Raw genomic sequence first — 21,199 nt, 5'->3', positions numbered from 1 at the left:
CGATGATCCTTCTCAACTTTCCTGTTGAGTCTAAGTGTAGGCACAGTTCACGCTGACTGCACACCGATTTCCTTCTTAACTTCTGGCACCGCTTGTTTAGAGAGAAGTGCAGAACGCAGTATGGGTCCAGGGGCCCACCGTACCTCTGGGCTAGCCGGAAGCCGAGGTCTCCTGGGGTAGGAACCAGCCTAAGGGTGCTGCCCGAAACCCAGGCCTGGGGGCGGGGCCAGAAGCCGTACGCTTTGGCCTGGAGGCGGGGCCAGAACCCTTCTCTTTGGCCGGGGGCGGGCCGGAAGGCTAGTCGCTCGGGCCTCTGGGAGGGTTGTGGGCGGGCCGGAAGCGGTGGCACGAGGGACTGGGGGCGGGGCCCAAGCGGCGAGGCTTGAGCCTAGGGGCCGGGGGTCTGGGGGGGCGGGGACAGGGGAGGGGCGGGGCCGGAAGCGTTAGCACTCTGGCCTGGGGGCGGGCCGTAGTGAGCTCTCCGTGGTGCGCTCCGGTGGCCTTGGCTTAGGACGCTCAGAGCTCTCAGCCGGAGTCCTCCTGACAGCCCGGGTGCTAAGAGCCGTCGCCATGTCGTCCGTGAGCCCCATCCAGATCCCCAATCGCCTTCCGCTCCTGCTGACCCACGAGGGTGTGCTGCTTCCCGGTTCCACTATGCGCACGAGTGTGGACACGGCCCGCAACCTGCAGCTCGTGCGGAGCCGCCTGCTCAAGGGTACGTCGTTGCAGAGCACCATCCTAGGAGTCATCCCCAACACGCCCGACCCGGCCAGCGACTCGCAGGACCTGCCACCTTTGCACAGGTAGGTCGGGCACCCGAGGCCTCCCTGCCCGCGCCCTGGTGACCTGCGTGCACGGCTGTGTCTCCTCACTTGAAAAGGGGGAGTGACGCTTTTAACCAGTGACCGTTAGCGAGCTGGACAACTCCCAGAGCAGTACCTGACAGGGGCAGGAACTCTGTGCTGGTGGTTACCTGCCTGTTGCTGTTAAAAATCTGATCTGAGTCCTGGTCCGACCGGGCCGGTCCCCTTCAGCGCCCCGTAGGCCCGTGCTGTTTACTTCCCAGGCCCCTCCCTCCCTTCTCCCTTCCCCCATCCACCTTTCACCCCGTTCCCTTTCTTTCCTTTCAACTGGCCTCCTGTCAGTTTCAACTTGTTTTCCAGTTGAAACGCTATAAATCTAGTGATTTCTTTTTCTCCTGTCCATGCCTAAACTGCGCAGTTAACTTTTGAGTGTTTTTCTTTACACTTTATGCTACCGGTTTTCTCCACCCCTAGTGGCCTCCTCCTTGCAGGGCCTTTCCTGTTCCCGTTTTCCTTGGGGTCTCTATCTTCAACCTTTCTACCCTCTCATCTCAACTCTGCCCCTTCTTAGCATTTTTTTTTTGTTTTGGTTTGGTTTGGTTTTTAGTTTTTGAGACAGGGTTTCGCTGTAGCTTTGGAGCCTGTTCTGGAACTAACTCTGTAGACCAGGCTGGCCTTGAACTCACAGAGACCCACCTGCCTCTGCGTCCTGTGCTGGGATTAAAGGCACACGCCACCACCGCCCCTCCCTTCCTAGCATTTTTATTTTAGGCCCTGTTCTTGTCACTGGAGTGCTCCATGTTCTGGCTTGAGTTCTGTGACTTGGGTGATAGATTTCACCCGTATCTGACTCTTCATCTGCAGCTTTGAAAGTGCATGTGTCTCTTAGGTGTGCTTTGAAGGTCCGTGTGTATAGACTGCTTTGCACCATGTCTAGTGGATGGCTGTGTTCCCCTGGACTGTACAGTGGTTATGGATATAGAGCACTTGAAGTGTGGCTGCTCTAATACTAGTTTTAGCACCGGAGTGGCTGTGTCCCAGAAAGACCGTCAACCCCAGGCAGTTTAGGGCAGTTAGTTACCCTAAATGTGTCATAAATGTGCAGTGCACACTAAATTTTGAGAAAGCATGAAAATTGTTTACCAAGAGTAACTGCTGGACTGCTAATATTTTGGCCATTTCATCTGTTACTAGTTTATTTGTGGATTCCAACATCACAGATGTGGCATGTATTTTTATGAACAGTATTTATATATAGTGTTCCTTAGCAGATGTTATCTTCAAGTTCTTCTCTCAAGTTCTTGCTCCATATATTGTACTGACGGCATTTGTCCAATTTGGAGCACCTCCTTCCCTTCATTTTCAAATTAAGGGTTGCCTGACTCTGAATGGAGTTTGAAAAGATTTAGAACACCTTATTTTTACTTAAGTGGGACTACATTACTTTGACAAAAGTTGTAGCTTTTCTTCATGTTTCCAAAGGAGACTGATAGCTCCTTAAAAACAAAGCAAACAGAAATCAAAAGACAAATCCCCAACAACTAAGTCATGGTAGTTTACATCGTATCATCATGGAAAATCTTTACCTCCATTTGATCTGTTTTGCTATTTCCTTCATAGGGTCGGACACGAAGTTTCAGGCCTTTATCCTAACATATTATATTTGCTATTAGTTTCCCAACGTATTATCTCATTCCTTAGGCCTCTGCTTATTTCTCCCACATTATTTTACATTCTGTGTCCAACCACTTAGTTGAGGCAGAAGTCCCATGATTAAATTTTTTTGATTTATTTCTTCTGGGGGAAGTGCAGTAGAGATTGAGCCTGTAGTTCTCCTGCTTGCGAATTAAGTGTTCTACCATCACACTTTATCCTCAGAGCACCTGAGTCTCACTAAGTACTCTGTGCTGGCTGGTGTCTGCTGTGGAATAATCCTTCTGTGCACTGCGAAGCTGTGTTTCTCTCATTGTTAATAAAAAGCTGATTGACTGATAGCTAGACAGGGTTTGGTGGGGGCAGAGAGAATGCTGGGAAAAAGGGTGGAGTCTTGGGAGTCAGGGAGAGATGTCATGAGATACAGAGTGAGCAGGATGGGGATGTTCCTAGATGAGGTGCACAAGCCTTGGGGCAGCACATAGATGAACAGAAATGGGTTGATTTAAGTTAGTAAAGCTAGCTAAAAAGAAGCATAAGCTATGGACTGAGAATTAATAATTAATATTAAGTCTCTGTGTGGTTATTTGGGAGCAGCAGGTGAAACAGCTGATCCCTATGAAAAACTCCACCTACAGCCTTTGAACTCTTCTATAGCTCAATCAAGTATTGAACTGGTGATCACCCTGCCTCAGCCCTCCAAGTAGTAAGGATTATATACCTGTGCTCCCAAGTCTAGCTTGGTTTATTTCTGATGTGTGCGGGATAGTTTTATGTTATCTTGAACCAAGCCATAGACTTAGTCGGGGTTTCTGTTGCTGTGAAGAGACACCACGACCACAGCAACTCTTTTTTTTAAATTGATTTTTATTGAGCTCTACATTTTTCTCTGCTCCCCTCCCTGCCTCTCCCCTCCCTCCTTCAATCCTCCCCCAAGGTCCGCATGCTCCCAATTTACTCAGGAGATCTTGTCCTTTTCTACTTTCTACTTCCCATGTAGATTAGATCTATGTAAATCTCTCTTAGGGTCCTCGTTGTCTAAGTTCTCTGGGATTGTGGTTTGTAGGCTGGCTTTCTTTGCTTTATGTTTAAAAGCCACCTATGAGTGAGTGCATGTGATAATTGTCTTTCTGGGTCTGGGTTACCTCACTCAAAATAATGTTTTCTAGCTCTGTGCATTTTCCTGCAAAATTCAAGCTGTCATTATTTTTTTTTCTGCGACCACAGCAGAAAAAAGGAAAACATTTAATAAAGTAGTTTACAGTTCAGAGGTCCAGTCCATTTTCATCATGATGGGACTGATCTCATGGTGCTGGAGAAGGAGCTGAGCCTGCTTCATCTTGCCCAGGTAACAGGAAGTGGTCTGAGGCACTGGGCAGTATCTTGAGCATATACTAGACCTCAAAGCCCACCTTCACAGTGACACACTTCCTCCAACAAGACCACACGTACTCCAACAAGGACACACCTCCTAATGTTGACACTCCCTTTAGGGCCATTTTCTTTCAAACCACCACATCATTTGAGAGGAAGAAACTTCAATTGAGAAAATAGTTCTATAAAATCAGGCTGTAGGCAAGTCTGTAGAGCATTTTCTTATTTAGTAATTGATGTGGGAGGGCCCAGAGGTCCTGGGTTCTATAAGAAAGCAGGATGAGCAAGTCACTGGGAGCAAGCCAGTAAGCAGCAGCCTTCCATGGCCTCTGCGTCAGCTCCTGCTTCAGCTTCCTGCCCTGCTTGAGTCCTGCCGTGGTTGCTTTTGATGATAAACCATTACATGGAGGTGTAAGTGAAATAACGCCTTTCCTCCCCAGGTTGCTTTTGGTCATGGTGTTGCATGTTTTTGGGAGGATTGTGGAAGGACCTTGGAACTTTGGCCTGCAAAGGCCATTGAGTATTCAGAGCTTGGTGAGCTCTTCTGTGGGGACTGGAAGCTGAGTGCTGAGAGCAGTGCAGATGGGGGCCGGGCTCGTGACGTCTCAGAGGGAAGCAAAGTCTCTCCTGGGCCTTCTGTGAAGAATCTGTGGTGTCTGGTCAGCTGGAGCTGAAGAGTTGGCTGTGATTAACAAGACAGGGAAACCACCACTTCAGTTTCCTGAGACAGTGGGTGCTGGTCAGCTGGGACTGAAGAATTAATTGTGATCAAAAAGGGGTTAACATCATTGAGATGAAATCTCCTGGGAACTGTTTCATCAGAGTCAGTACATAGAGGCCATGTTCCACGGGTGATCAAGGTTTTACCTTGGTCTGGCAGCTGAACTTGGTAGTTAAGTGTCCCCCAGGTACTACCTGTTTCAAAGGTATGAAGGGGTCATGGAGAGCAGCTGGGGCGTGGCACTGTGTGGCAGAGCTGGAGTCCCTGAAGAGAGCCCAGGAGAAACTATTGGTGAAAGTAGAACCCAGTTGGACAAGAGGCCCACCATTTTAGAGAAGCCAGTATCATGGGATGACCACCAAGAACAGCCGCAGTTTGGAATGTAGCCAATAAATGACTTGCTCTTTGTGTTGCAGAGGGCAGAGCTGGAGAAGTGAACCAAGCTCCTTGGAGGAGCCTGGAAGATCATGTATGAATCCCAGATAATTGGACATTGTGTGATTTACACCATGGAAGTTTGCTTTTCACTTTGTTCAAATTGTGACTGTGCCCTGATTCTTCCCTCTTGAAATAGGAACATATTTATGATTTCACAGGAACCCACAGTAAAAAGACTAATTTTCAAAGAAATTTTAGCTTTTAAAGGAAAGTTTGGATTTTTGTAAAGACTGGGACTTTTAAAGTTTGTAAAAAATATTTTATATTGTGATTTTGATTTAATGTGTAATCTTAGAGATGAACAAGAAAGTAAAGGCTATGGCTTAACCATAATATACTTGTGTGTTGAGCTGACAAAGGGTCAGTTGTCCTGGCTAGTTTTATGCCAACTTGACACAAGCTAGAGTCATCTGAAAGGAGGGAACCTCGATTGAGAAAATGCCTCCATAAGATCAGGCTGTAGGGCATTTTCTTAGTGATTATTGGTGTCCTACTGTTACCCAACTCTAGGTTGGGTTGCTTACAACTGCCTTAATTACATCTTGAGGGGATCCAATGCCCTCTTTGGCCTCTGCAGGCACAGACATACACCTGACATGTGCACATATCACCCCCCCCCACATAGATACATACATGTACATGTGAGTTAAAATCTTTTTAAAAGTAGAATTAGCCATTTTTAGGTTTGAGTTAGTAATTTTTTGTATTATTCTGGCAAGGTTTTTGAGGGTTGCTAATTGCCTTCACATAAATAACTAGAAATAACAATAACTAAATTCTCCTTGCCTGAAACTAGTGAATCCTGTGATGTGCAGTCCTAACATTCAGATAGTGCCTTGACTCAAAGTTGGCAGTGCTGTTGGTTTGTTTGCATTGCTGGGGAATTTAATCTAGGGTCTCGGCATGCAAAGCAAAGCACTCTCCACTGAGCCACACCCTGTTCTGATCATTTCAGTGAGGGGATGTCTAGAAAAAGCCTCCCCAGAGCTCCAGCAGTGTCAGAACTCACCAGGCCACAGCTATACTAGAAATGTTACTTGAGAAGCTTATGTACAGAAAGATTGTACTATATCCCTCAGTAGATTCTGAAGTCTTTTCTCTATCATGGCTTTCAAAATGCTTTGTGCTTTAGTAGTATGAACATCACCGGTTTCTATGCACAGATCTGTCCTTCCCAGTTACCCCCTTTTCTGAATGCTGGTTTCTGTGCACAGATCTGTCCTTCCCAGTTACCTCCCTTTCTGGATGCTGGTTTTTGTGCACAGATCTGTCCTTCCCAGTTACCTCCCTTTCTGGATGCTGGTCATGCCCAGAGGTGAGTGGAGGGCTCTGTTCCTGCCTGCTTTCCTTTACAGTCTCCTGGTGACCAGCCCTAGATCCAAGGACTTTGCTCACCTGTGTTTCTGACCACCTGTTTGCTGGCTTCTCTGTGTAGCACAGCCCCTTCTTTCATGTTTCGTATATAGGCATGTTACTGGATAAGAGACTTTTAAAAAGAAATGTGGAACTTGCCTTCCATGACACCTAAGGCCTGCCTGTATTTCTTTGCTTAGCTGAATTGTGTAGTTAGTGGCTCCTGTGTGATTAGCCGTCTCATTAGTGAAAATGGGCAATCATTTAACACCATTTTCACCGTGTTATTCATTCTTCAGTCTCACGTTTTAAAAGCTTTTGTTTATTTTTGTGTGAATGTGAATGGGGAGGGGGTCAGTTGCACTCCATGGAGCACGTGTGGAGGCCAGACAGCCTGGAAGTCATTTCTCACCCTCGCCATGTAGGTCCCTAGAATTTAACTCTAGAAGCCTTGGCAGAAGGCGCCCTACCCCTGAGCCGTCTCACTGCCCCCTAGCTGAGCCGTCTTCCCACCTAACTGTTGTGGAACATTAGTTGAAGATGCGCTACATTTGTTCATGCTGTAGAACATTTGTTTAACTGTGACGCTGTGTTACTGTGCCTGCCTAAAACACTTGATTGGTCTAATAAAGAGCTAAACAGCCAATAGGGAGGCAGGAGAAAGGATATGTGGGGCTGGCAAGCAGAGAGAATAAATAGAAGGGGAAAAGATAGAAAAAAAAGGAAGATCAAGGAATAAGAAAAATGGGAGGACATCAAGGGCCAGTCACACAGCCAGACATGGAGTAAGTAAAGAAAAGATATACAGAAATAGAGTATGGTAAAAGCCCAGAGGCCAAAGATAGACAGGATGATATAAGTCAAGCTAAGGCTAGGCATTTATAACAAAGAATAAGCTTCCGTGTGACTATTGGGGAGCTGGATGGTGGTCCCCCAAAAAGCAAAGAGAGTTTAAAAAAAAAAAGCCGCCTAATATTGTTCGTGGTTCATAGATGCCTTTCTTCAGGGTACTAGTCCCTCAACCTCTGCTTATTTGTTGGAGTTCTCACTCATCTATGAGACCCTAGGTTAGTTTCTTTGGCATTTACATAACAAAGTATACATTCTTCAACAGATACTTAGTTCCATAGCTGGAAGGATCAATTTCTGCCCATACATCACTCCTACTTATACCTATCAATACTCTTAGGCATTCAAGAAATACTAATAACAAAAATTTTAGATCTACTATTTTATATTGATAGGTGTGTAATGAAGAGTCTACTTAGCTCTTCCAGAGTCCTTATTGACTCTTCTAAGATAAATCTGTTTACAAGCCGTGTGTCTCCCATTCGGAAATAATGTTTAAGAAAAGGTAACAGTGAACAGACATTTCCTCTAGTTTATACAATTTGGGATTATTCTAATAGAATCCTGCCTTGTTTCTAAATAGATATTAATAGTGATACATTTTCAGGAAATTATCACTGGCAACAAAGCTAAGAATGTGCCACTAAGACATGTGGCAATTAAAACCATGTTTCCCAGACATGTGTAACTGTCTCCACTGTGTGGTTAACGCTGTGTTCTCTGTTTCTCGCCTAGCTAGGAGCTACCTTGCTGTGATGAAACACCATGACCAAAGCACCTTGAGGAAAGGGTTTATTTGGCTTACATTTTATCACTGCTCATCAGGACAGGAACTCAAACAGATCAGGAACCTGGAGGCAGGAGCTAATGCAGAGGTCATGGAGGGGTGCTGCTTACTCATTTGTCCAACATGGCTTGCTCAGCCTGTCTTTTATAGAACTCAAGACCACCGACTCAGGTGTGGCACCACCCACAAGAGCTGGGGCCTCCCACATCAATCACTAATTAAGAAAATGCTGTACAGCCTTGCTTACAGCCTGATCTTATGGAGGCATTTTCTCAACTGAGGCTCTCTCCTTTCAGGTGACTTTAGCTTGTATCAAGTTGACATAAAACTAGCCAGGGCACTATGCTACTAAGTATTCATTTCTTAATCCCTGATAGTGCAAATTCATATCTTCCATTGTGGTGAGATAGAGTGAGAATTGTCATAAGGCCTGAGCTAGCTTCTCCATTGCTAGCAAATGTCTTTATAACTGTGGATAACCACTTTATTTCCCCAGTTTTGAATTTAGATTACTTGTCACAAGGAGATATTGGCACTTGTTGGGGAATATTTTCAGGTGTGTTACTTTGTTTATATTGCATTTGACTAACTGTGAAGTTGTGATTCTTTGCCTGTCTAAAACACCTGATGCTCCTAATAAAGACTGAGGCAGTAACAAGGACAGGTAGGGCTAGCAGGCAGAGAGTATAAATAGAAAAGTTAAGAAAAGCTGGCAAGAAACAAGCCAACCTAAGGCTGGGCATTTATAACTGAGAATAAGCCCCTGTATGTGATTTATTTGGGAGCTGGGTAGTGCTCCCCAAAAGAGTACGAAGAGCTTAGTTTCACACAGCAGGCACCTTCTTAGTAGTAAGGGATATAGCAAAGTGATAGACGAGGAAACTCTTAGAGCTGCAAAGCACCTACCGCTACAGCCCCATAGTGGTGTTGCTCTCTGAATAGGTATGTAGTTTTAAACATAGATTTCATAGAAGAGGATTAAGGAGAGGAGTGGAGAACCCTCCATTTCCCCTGCATGGGCAGAATGTACTGGTGTCATTACAGAAAAGATTTGGAGGGTTGGAAATTCTAATATGAATGAAGGGCTTTTAAATAAAATGGGAATAGCAATGACAACAAAAATCTCGTGCTTGGTACAGAGGGCACAGTTTAGATAATTCCATTCTGCTCTCACCTTAGAAAACTGCCTTTCTTGAGTTTAGATTTAGATTTTTCTACCACGGTAGAGGGGGCTTTCAGACAGTTCTCCTGGATTGCCCAAAATAGTTTCCAGATTACACAAACAATAGCCCTCCTACTCAGACTTCATGTGGAATGATATTCTATAATGTTTTACAAGCTCTGAAGGTACATTGCAGCTGGGAGCTTCAAATTTCTTTGATTGTTAACAAAATCAGTATTGCAACGATGCATTTATTGCAGGGCAGTCACATGAAGGGAAAGGCATCCCTCATCCAAAGGTATGAATTTGGATCTGAAGTTGCAAATTCCAAGTAGACCTCTTGGCCATGTCTTACAAGGCACATGCTCTAGTAGAAGGCAAAGGCTGTTTAGAAGAATGCGTATCACGAATACTTCTTTTCTGCTGGGATAAAATACTGTGGCAAAAGGAGCTTCGGGAGCCGTGGCTCACATTTTAGGTGAGAGGGCATCAGGAGCTTGAAGTAGTAGTCACATCACACCACAAATCAAGAAGCAGACAGCCGAGAATGCTTGTGCTCAGCTCATCTTATTTATACAGAGCAGTATCATAGACAGAGGATGTTGCCACTCACAGTGGGCAGGCCTTACTTTCTCAATCAACTGGATTTCTCACAGGCATGCCCAGAGTCCCATCAAGGTGACAATTGAGATTAGCCATCACAGTGACAAACAATGTAAAAACAATGTATATATGGTAGTATGAAATTAGATTTGTTGACTATTTCATTTGCTTAGTTTCATGTATAAAACCTGGAGATGAGTAGTGTATTAGTTACTTTGCTATTGCTGTGATCAAACACAATGCCAAGGGAGCCTATAGATGGGTTTATTTGGGTTTGCAGTTTGAAAGGGTTAAGAGTTCATCACCACCATGGTGGTGAAGCATAGCAGCAAGCACTAGGAATGGTGGCAATAACAGCTGAGTGCTCACATCTCAAACCACAAGCAGGACATGTTGTGGAACATTACTCTAACTAGGCAAAGATGTATTTGTTCCTACTGCATTTGTTTAATTATGCAAAAATGTGTTGCTATTTCACTTTGCCTGCCTAAGGCACCTGATTGGTCTAATAAAAAGCTGAACAGGCAATAGCTAGGCAGTAGAGGGATAGGTGGGGCTGGCGGCCAGAGGGAATATGAAGGAGGAGAGAAGAGAGAATGAGGGAGAAAGAAAGGGAGGTGCCGGAGTCAGGCAGCCACCAGACAGACAGACACGGAGCAGGACATACAGAATGAAAGAAAGGTTAAAAGCCCCGAGACAAAACATAGATGAAAAGAAACAGGTTAAATTAAGTTATAAGAGCTAGATAAGGCCAAGCATTCATAATTACTAAGAAGTCTCTGTGTCATGATTTGGGAGCTGACTGGTGGCCCCAAAGAAAGCCTGCTACAAGGAGACAGCAAGAGCACACTGGGGATGGCAAGAGGCTTTGCAACTTCCAAGCTCACCTCCAGTGATACACTTCCTCCAGCAAGGCCATATCTCCTAAGCCTCCCCAAACAGCACCACCAACTGGGGCTCAAGTCTGCAGGTGTGCTGGTTAGTTATGTCAGCTTAACATAGGCTAGGGTCATTTGGAAAAGGGACCTCAACTGAGAAAATATCCCCACCAGACTGGCCCAAGGGAAAGCCAGGAGTGCATTTTCTTGATTGATGTGGAAGGGCTCAGCTCACTGGGAGTGGTGCCACCCCTGGGCTGGTGGTTCTGGGTTCTATAAGAAAACAGGCTGGGCAAGCCATAGGGAGCAAGGCAATAAGCCACACCCCCCCATGACCTCTGCCTCTGTTCCTGCCTTGGTTTTCCCGTGATGGCTTACTTGGATGATGGACTGCAAGCTGTAGAAAACCCTTTCCTTTCCAAGTTACTTTGGTCATAATGCCTTATCACAGTGTTGTGTTAATTTTAGCTTCCTTCTGAGATTACCACCTTCCTTGAGGGGGTAACATATTCTAACTTGGGATCTGGAAGCTTTTTGCTTTAGTTTGGATATTTTTTATTTCATGTATTTTGTGTGTTGGAGGGAATTTTGTATACATGCCACAGTGTTCTTTTGGTGGTCAGAGAACAGCCCACAGAAGTTGGTTCTCTCCTTCCATCATGTGAGTCCTAGGAATTGAGCTCATGTTGGCAGACTTGGTGTTGGTGGCAGGATCCTTTCCCAACTGAGCTATTTTTCTGGCCCTGCAGATAAGACTTTCTTTCCATGTATATTACATGTGCATATGACTTGATCAGAAATATGTCTGATAAGGAGTAAAACTTAAAACCTTTCAATTCATTCAGTGGGATTTTGCCCCTTGTAACTAGGCTTAAGGATTCTTGGGATACATGCCCTTAGTTTTTCTAAGTCCAGCAGTGTGTGGTTGGGAGTTTTTACCGTCCATGTGTAGCAGTTGAAGATTAAGTACATATAAATCTAAATAATAGGTTGATAATAGAGATAATTGGCTTGCTGTTAGCAGAGGTGATACTGGGACAGATTTGGACATTCATTTATGCTGTTTATGTTTTAGCCTTTTAGAACGGTATTCAGGTGTTCCTACTCAATATAACTGAGTTATATAATTACCAACTACTTTTATTCCTACATTTTTATATTTAACCCAAATATATGGAATTCTCTAGTGAGTCTTTCTTGTCAGAATTTCTTTAGACTTCCAACCCCCAAATAATGGCATGGAGACTTATTAATTATGAAAGCTTGGCCTTTAACTTAGGCTTGTTCCCAACTAGATCTTATAATTTAACTTAACCTGTTTTTATTAATCTATGTTCTGCCATGTGACTCTTTGCCTCTCCTTGGTTCTGTGTATCTGACTACCTTTGTGCCTTGCTGGCACATGCCAGATTCTAACCCTGAATTCCTCTCTTTGCCTGTAAGTCTCTCCTAATTCCTCCTGCCTAGCTCTTGGCCATTCAGCTCTTTATTAAACCACTCAGGTGCCTTAGGCAGGTGAGGTAAAACATAGACACATTTTCATACAGAGAGTAATGCCAGTGTTTTATGTATTTTTCAGGATTGGGACGGCTGCCCTGGCAGTTCAAGTTGTGGGCAGTAATTGGCCCAAGCCACACTACACTTTGCTGATCACAGGCCTGTGCCGGTTCCAGATTGTGCAGGTCTTAAAAGAGAAGCCGTATCCCGTGGCTGAAGTGGAGCAGCTGGACCGACTTGAGGAATTTCCCAACACTTGCAAAGCCAGGGAGGAGCTGGGGGAGCTGTCGGAGCAATTCTACAGATACGCAGTGCAGGTGGGTGGCTTCCACTCCTCCAAATGCTTTTCCCTGTTGGTTCTTCGCTGTCCTGGGCTCAGGTGACTCTGTGAGGTGGCCAAGCTGTAGGGCTGTGTAGAGCTGCATACATTGAAATGATATGTGGTATTTTATAGTGTATTCTAGTTTTCTTTTGCCTAGGTTTGTACTTAAATCATCCTGGACGTATGGCCAACTCTTTCTAAAAGTGTTCCAAAAGATAAGACTACAGTTTCTTGATAGTCCCAGAGCTTCCCAACCAGATGCCTGTTAACCCTAAGTGTTTAATGTTAAAATGAAATAACCCGGAGCTGCCACTGAAATACCTAGTCAGGACAATAAAGCTCTGTCGTTTCAGGTCCAGGCACAGCGCACAGGTTAGTGACAGTGGAAGGGTAAAGCCGTAGCGCCCCAAGTTCAAGAACGGCTGCACTTTTGGCTAGCTAGAATGCCAGGAGGGAAGCATGTCTTGGCTGTTCATGAAGATTGCACTCTTTAATCCTAGGTGTCAGATTTTTCGGTCCATCCTAGATTAAAAACCTCCTCTCTCACCTCGTTTTACTTAAAACTATAATAAAAATGCAAAATTGTATCAGGAAATGTAGTCTTCCACTCTCTGTTACTGTAGTCCCCTGACCCCGCCTGAGTCTGTGAGGACTAGCTGGTGTCTAAGGTCTCGTTTCAGACACCACTGACTTCTGCAGTGTGGAGCAGAAGTGCACAGCCTGTGGCGTTTGCATCTGATGACCGTCCAAAGAGATCTGCACTCCTTTTTTTTTTTTTTTTTTTTTTTTTGGTTTTTCGAGACAGAGTTTCTCTGTGGCTTTGGAGCCTGTCCTGGAACTAGCTCTTGTAGACCAGGCTGGTCTCGAACTCACAGAGATCCGCCTGCCTCTGCCTCCCAAGTGCTGGGATTAAAGGCGCACCGCCCGGCGAGATCTGCACTCCTAATGTGGGGAACAGCAATAGAAATATGGAGGGTCTGGAGTTGTAACTTCAGGCTGAAGGAAGAATGTCCCAGAAGAAAGAACCCCAGTATGTGAACTGGTCCAGGCAGACCTGTCTATTCCTGGTTTGCAGAGGCGCTGGGAGGTGGAGCAGCTCCCGTCTCGTGCAGATGCTCAACTCTGTAGCCTCTTTCCTGACCCTTACTCCTCTCCAGTTTGAGTCCACCTGTTAAATGTGGAGCTTTTACAGTGACATTAGAAGAACTTCTGTAGGGAAATTAGATTAGTTTCTGCCTTTTTTCTTCTGGATTTGGTCTATACTCCGCTTTGTTTCAATTTTATACCTGTGCTTTATTGCGTGTTACATACTTTTAGTTAAGTCCGTGCACTAAAGCCACTGGCTTTACAGTCCTGCTTGTACTGAAAGAGTATGTTTAAGTGAGCGTTTCTCCTGCCTTCCCTTCAGCTCTTCAGAGAGACCTGCCTCTTCTGGGACGTTCCTTCTACTCTCTCCTATTTCTGACTTGTTCTACTTGCTGAGTCTTTCTTCAGACGTAACAACCACCCAGGCTGAGAGTACGTCTTCATGGTAGAGCTGTCTTGGGATGCCCAAGGCCAGGGGTGGCTTCTCTTGAGGAAAACACATAGGATGAACTTCAGATTTCCTAGTAATGCTAAGGCCTTCACACCTTGAGGCCTATCTTTCTTCAGCTCTAGTAATTATGTAGAGATCAATAGGTCTAGCCATGCTGAATAGCAAAATAGCCCCACATTTGTGATTTTTGCCTTGTGTTCCCTCTTTCTTCTCTGAATTTTAGACTCTGCTCTGCGGTTGCTGTGTGGTGCCGCTCTTCTTCCCTGTTCTGCTCAGCCGTGTGTCATCAGTGCTTACCTTGTGTGGAAGCTGCCCTGCTTCTCGCATAGACCCTGCGTCGGCTGTCCTGTGTGAGCAGCGCACTGTGTTTGGCAGACAGTTTCTGGTCACAAGGCCGGGATGAATTTTAACTTTTGCTTTCTATGAATGACTTCCCGGGAACAAGATTCTTTGAGTTTTTGTGGGTTTTTTTTTTAATGGCTTTTTTGTTTGTTTTTATTTATTCCTCCCCCCCCCCCGCTATCTTGATATAGTTGTACTTTAATCCCTTTGATTCTTGGAAAGTAATGGATAGTTCCCCAAATTACAATGTTTTCAGAGCTGTTTATTACTGGCCTGTGAAATCTTTTTTTTTAAAATATTTTTTATGTTTTATTTAATGTGCATTGGTGTGAAGGTGTCAGATCCCCTGCAACTGGATCTTCAGACAGTTGTGAGCTGCCATGTGGGTGCTGGGAATTGAACCCAGGTCCTTTGGAAGAGCAGTCAGTGCCCTTAACCACTGAGCCATCTCTCTAGCCCCATGAGCTGTGAAATCTTATTAGAGATGATTATATGAGGATTTGGTATATCATTTATAAATTAACATGAACCAAGTTTTCTATCTTAGCCACAAAGCAGAACTTATATAATAAAGGCTTCAGACCTAAAATTATAGATGTAATGATCTGTCTTTTAATATCACTTAAGAACCAAGGTAGACTGGATTTAATTTCAAAGTATTTTCCTTATGTTTACACAGAAAAAAACAAATCTGGCAAATCTTTTGGTGCCTTAGTATTTCTGCCCAGAAATGTTTCAAAGATCAGCGCAAGACCGCAGCTGCCTTGTAGTCAGAGGAGAGGAGGAAGAGCAGGCCTACTGTGTGCCCTAATGAAAGGGAACTTCTGTCATTTGTCCTTATCTTCAGCTTACTGTGTTGCAATATTCTAGCCTGCGAGTTTTGTTTGTTTTGTGTGCGTTCACCAACTAAATTATCGATGTGCATACTAATTAACCCAAATAGTATACTAAAAAAATCAGGATTTCAACTAGTAATTGGCTATCATATTAGCATCAACTGTGCTGTTAATTTCCATAATCTAATTATTATATTGTAGTTATATAAAGTGTTCTTTGATTAGGAACAAGAGTCATGATGCCTGCAGCTTACATGTAGAGTGTGAAGTGAACAGAGAGAGCCATGTCACAGATAGGAAGAATCAGTGACTCTAGATGGGGAAGGCAAGGGGCTCATCGTATTCTTCTTGTAGCTTTGTTATAGACTGAGGGGCCACTGACAGTGGCACTGGGCATTGTCTCTACTGATGGACTGGCTTTTGGGGATCCTATTCTCTTTGGATGTATGCCTTGCTTAGCCTAGGTGTATTAGAGAGGGCCTTGAACTTTCCACAGGGCAGGGTGCCTTGCCCTCTCTTAGGATTGGAGGGGGTGCGGTGGGAGGGAGTGTGAAGGGAGTGGGAAGGGGGAAGGAGTGGGAATTTGGATTGGTATTCTTTTAAGTAATAAAATAAAATAAATTTGAGTTTTAAAGTCATAGCAAATTTACAAAGTCTTGTAATTTTAGTGTTAAATACTTACTAGCCATTTTTGCTTTTCATTCATAGACATTTAAAAATATTTTATTACATTTACTTGGGACAACTTTCAGGATTCAGTTCTCTCCTCTACCATGTGGATCCTTGAGGGGGGGGGGAGTGGAGTCATAGGTCATCAAGCCTGGAGAGTGGCACCTGTACCTGCCTCTCCGGCCCTCTGATTTACATTCTGTGAAGTCCGTGTTTCTCCTGTGGCCTGTGAATTGCTTGCCATGTATGGATCAGTGCTCGTTCAAAACAAGATGCAGACATAACATTAAACCTGTATGAAAATCAGATTATTTTAGTTCACAAACGCCACTGCTTTATTTCATTAGACCCTCTTCTTTCTTCTTCTAGTTGGTTGAAATGTTGGATATGTCAGTCCCTGCCGTTGCTAAATTGAGACGTCTTTTAGATAGCCTTCCAAGGGAAGCTCTGCCAGACATTCTAACTTCGATTATTCGAACAAGCAACAAAGAGAAGCTGCAGGTACTGTGCCCTCTGGAATAGGTCTGAATAGTACTTACACTTTTGCCTTCAAAAATGCGTTCTAGAGGCTCAAGGATACAGTTAAAATGCGTTTTCTTTAAGAAATCGACTTCTGCCAGGCATTATGGCACATGCTTGTCGTCCAGGCACTTGGGAGGTAAGGACCGAGAGATCAGAAGTTCAGGGTCGTCCTTGGCTACACGTGGATTTCAAAGCCAACTCTGGCTACATAGACCATCTCTCGAGAAGTGGGAGGTGGAAAGAAAGAATATGAGTTGACTTTCACAGGTGGTTGTTTTACCAGGCCTGGTGACACACAGCTGTAATCTCAGCCCTCTGAATCAGCAGTTTAAGGCTAGCGTAGGCTGCACAGGCAGACTGTGTGTCAAGACCTGAAGCAAACAGAGTTTGTATTCTTGTCAACACAATCAGTGCTTTGGGGGGCACAATTAGTGGTGTTGGTGGTCAGTTTATAAAACAGCAAATAAAATAAAAAGCAAAAATTATTTTTTAAAGAAAATATTTAATTTTTATTTAAATTTAATTTTTTAAAAATTTCACATATTTGGGATGTATGGGGGTAGTCAGAGATTGATGTTGGGTGTCTTTCTCCATCTCTTTATACCTTACTTCTTTAGACAGTGTCTTTCTTTGAACCTGGAGCTCTCTGGTTGGCTAGATCGGCTGGCAGTGAGTTCTCGGATATCTGCCTGCCCCTTCCCCTCCTCTTTAAGTGCTAAGGTTATAGAGGTGAGCCAGCACACCAGCTTCTGCATGGTTCCTGGGAATCCAGACCCAGGTCCTCAACTGATAGGCTCTGGTTGGTGCAGTCAGAAGGAAGCAGGAGAGAGAAGGCGTGCTTCGGAGTCACCTGGCTACAGCATTAGTGAGCACATTATCCTGATGGAGTGTGGGGTGCCGGTGCCAAATCAGGCTGTCCTTGAGATCTGTTCATCATCAATAGAAAGTTTAGTATTTGGGGCTGGAGTGATGGCTCAGTGGGTAAAGTGCCTGCTTGTTATGCAAGCACGGGGACCTGAGTTCAGAGCTTTAGCGCCCATGTCAAATCCAGGCATGGAGTATGTGTGTGTCTGTAACTCCAGCACTTCAGGATACAATGGTTCCTGGGGGCTCACTGGCTAGTGAGTGTCTAGGCAAGATGGTGAGTTCTGGGCTCACTGAGAAATCCTACCTCAAAAGATAAGTTAGAAAGAAATAAAGGAAGATACCTGACATTGACCCCTTTGGCCGCTATGTATATGTATGCATGCACACCACACACACACACACACACACACACACACACCATGCATATACAGATATATACACAAATTAATATTTTGATTCTAGAATTTGCTGAGATCCAAAATATAGACTATTTTCAGATACAGTTGAAATTAATTATGTTTGGTTCTCTTTTCTTTTTTTTTTTTTTTTTTTTTTTTTTGGTTTTTCGAGACAGGGTTTCCCTGTAGTTTCTAGAGCCTGTCCTGGAACTAGCTCTTGTAGACCAGGCTGGCCTCGAACTCAGAGATCCGCCTGCCTCTGCCTCCCGAGTGCTGGGATTAAAGGCGTGCGCCACCACCGCCCGGCTGGTTCTCTTTTCTTTTAAGTACTAGGATTGAACCCTGGGTCCTTCACATACTAGGCAAGCACTCTAATACCATTCTATATGCTTGGTCCTATTTTTTTAACTTTGTGTTGTGAGACAGTGTTTCATTAAGTTGCTCAGGCTGGCCTTGAACTCACTCCAGTCCAGGTAGGCCTTGAACTTGACATCCCTATCCCTCAGTCTTTCTAGTAGCTAGGATTATAGACTTGTGATACCAAGCCCAGCTCTATGTTTAGTTCCTGATCATGGGATATATGACATTTTAAAATAAAAATCAGTATTTTTGTGTTTTTTTTAAATTCTGCTCATTTCTACTTTGCTGATAATATACTTAATTTGGTGGTGTTAGCCATGCTAACACATAATTCCTGTCATGATTGTTAGCAGAATTGTTGAGGTTCTTTCCATTTAGAGGAGTATACATTGAAAATTGGCAGGGTGGCTGCATCTCATTGCTCCCTGCAGGAGTCTGGATGACCCAGGCCCAGTGTGGCCAAGGTACCCAAAGTGGCAAGGAGGTAAAAGGTTCAGGTTGGGCTAAAGGTGAGGCCCAGGATAACACAGAGTGCCTCAGAGCTGCTCCTTAGGCAGTGCTGCCTCGGGAGTGCTGGCAGCTTCCCAGGCACTGCCACTCCGCCCTGATAGGGCCAGGGCCATGCAGATTATAGTTTTGCCTTTCTTGTAATTTAAGAACTTAAATCGTGGTTCTATCTACTCATGTTTAGAGCATATGCTTCTGGCAAAGGTGCTATTAATTTACTCACCTTTACTAGATCTTAGATGCTGTGAGCCTGGAGGATCGGTTCAAGATGACCATACCCCTGCTTGTCAGACAGATTGAAGGCCTGAAATTACTTCAAAAAACCCGAAAACCCAAACAAGATGACGACAAGCGGGTAAATATCTTTTTCTTTTTTTTCTTTCTTGGCAGGATCTTGCTTTGTCACCCAGGCTGGTCTCGATCTCACAGCAATTCTCTTTCCTTAGCCTCAAGAGAGCCAAGATTATAGACACATGCCACCATACCCAGCACATTCTTTTACTACATTTTCTTTCTCTCTGTGTAATATGAGACTAAGTTCTTTTGAGAAAAGAAAAACTTGGAAGCCAGTGTGTGATTGTATTTGTAGCTCCTAGGGAGCTGGAAGTAATGTGATCTCTTGAGTGTAGGAGGTGGGAGCCAGCATGAGCTACATAGCAAGAACCTATCTCACAAATAAACAAGCAGACAGAAAACTTGAAAAGAATTTGAAAATAAAGAAGACAAAGTTTGTTGTTTCTCAGAAGATCTTGATGTGTTCAGAGTAGGTTTTTTTTTTATTGCCTGGATTTTCTTTTTTCTTTTAGTGTATAAGCCCCATCTCAGCTCTTCACAATCTTCCCAAAGTGTTAGTATATCATTTTTGACTAGCAATAGTTGGAGTTAGTTCATGAGACTAATGAGTTGGGAATTCAAAGAATATATATAGTACTTTAAAAATATTACAGCAAAATTATGGGGGAAAATTAGGTGGTGTTGGTGCATGCCTATAATCCCGGCACTTGGGAGGCAGGTAGATCTCTGAGTCTGAGGACAGCACCATCTTCAGAAAATTCCAAGACAACCAGGGCCACAACAGAGAAACCCTGTCTTACGGGGAGGGTGGGGAGATCATGGGAAGAGAAAATGTAAGTAAAAGCTATTTGAGGAGGCATAGGAAAGAGTTTAGATTGGAAAAAGATCAAGTTGAGCATGATGGGACAGAAGCCAGAACTTACTGAAGCACGGTAATTAGTGTGTGTGTACATGGGGGGATTAGCAGCCCCTTGCTGGAGAAGCCGAACATCACAAGAAGGCAAGTAAGCAAGGTGGCACTCGCCCAGGACAGGTCATGAGACGGATGAAGTTGAAATTAATGTGGAAAGGGTGGGAATGCTGAGACATTTGCGTGCGGAGCGCGATGGCAGTTACCGAGTGTAGGTGGTGGTCATGTGAAGAGACAGCGTGCAGTTAAGTGCAGAGGACACCTGTGCTTCCTCGTTCTCCTTGTAGACACTTCCTATCTGTTGTGTGCGCTGACAGCCATGCTCACTTTATGCTGCTCGCTTTTTAATTCCACGGAACAAATGTGTGCACCTGCCTTATTTCCTAAAGTGCCTGTGGAGCATCATCCTGGCTTACCTTGCCTTGTACTTTCCTCTCCTCGTTCTCTCTCACACTCCCTCTTCCTCTCCCTCAAGCTCCTTTTTGCCCTTTTCTCTTGTCTTGTCTTTCTTGTGTTTTATTAATATTTTGGAGATAGGGCTTACTTTGAAGCTTCGGCTGCCTTTAATTCTTAGCCCTCCTGCCTCAGCTCCAATTTGCTTTGACATATACTTTCTACTTAGGTTATAGCAATACGCCCCGTCAGGAGGATTACACATATCCCAGGGACATTAGAAGATGAGGATGAGGAAGAAGATAATGATGACATTGTCATGCTGGAGAAAAAGATAAAAACATCTAACATGCCGGAGCAGGCTCATAAAGTCTGTGTAAAAGAGATAAAAAGGTAAAAGTTCGTTAGTATTTGCATTTTGCTTGCTAATGTTAAAAGTAATTGCTTGTGGAAACTTGGTTATGCTGCCCTGAGTCACAGACTAAAGCTGCTTTATTGTTGATTCTCTGATCTTTTCTTATGCTTAATCAGTTCTTAGGCTACCTATGCATATTACCTCATCGACCACTTTGTCCTTCTTGACCTTCCTAATGACCGGCCTCCCTCCCTCCCTCCCTCCCTCCCTCCCTCCCTCCCTCCCTCCCTCCCTCCCTCTCTCCCTCCCTCCTTTTCTTTCAATTTATTTTTTACTCGAATGGGTATTTAGCCTGTACATACATGCAATGCCTGAGGAGGCCAGAAGAGAACATTGGTTCCCCTGGGATTGGTGTTACAGATGTTTGTGATCCACCATGTGGTGCTGGGAAATCAAACCCTGGTCCTCAGTAAGGGCAACAAATGCTCCTAACTGCCAAGCCATCCTCCAGCCCTACCTTCCCTTATTCTTGACTTACAGCTGTGATTGGTGGAATTTTCTCCCTCTGTCTTCATTGCTTTATGTAGCTTGCGTCTTGAAACATTTCTTCTTCTCAGCTTTTATTTGGAAAGGATCTCTCTGTGTAGATCAGACTGGCCTTGGCTTTGAACTCAGCCTCAGCCTCCTCAGGTAATAATAGACCATAGACAATGTACCACCATGCTCAGCTGTGAAAACAGTATTCATACTCCTAAATCACACCACATTC

The 21,199-nt window shown here is 44.3% G+C and overlaps 1 protein-coding gene across 1 annotated transcript in view; it reads left to right on the top strand.

The window, feature by feature from the left end:
* The first annotated feature begins 463 nt into the window (after nt 1-463).
* The window catches only part of Lonp2 (lon peptidase 2, peroxisomal), a 78,870-nt gene continuing 58,134 nt past the window's right edge, over nt 464-21,199 (top strand). The window contains exons 1-5 of the mRNA XM_038312269.1: nt 464-803; nt 12,201-12,435; nt 16,194-16,325; nt 18,711-18,833; nt 20,305-20,468. Coding sequence (XP_038168197.1) covers nt 571-803; nt 12,201-12,435; nt 16,194-16,325; nt 18,711-18,833; nt 20,305-20,468 — 887 coding nt within the window. The 5' untranslated portion in view covers nt 464-570. The remainder of the gene's footprint in view (nt 804-12,200; nt 12,436-16,193; nt 16,326-18,710; nt 18,834-20,304; nt 20,469-21,199) is intronic.

Source organism: Arvicola amphibius, chromosome 15 (assembly GCF_903992535.2).
Source record: "Arvicola amphibius chromosome 15, mArvAmp1.2, whole genome shotgun sequence".
Taxonomy (NCBI): Eukaryota; Metazoa; Chordata; class Mammalia; order Rodentia; family Cricetidae; genus Arvicola; species Arvicola amphibius.
This window is presented reverse-complemented; position numbering and strand designations above follow the sequence as displayed.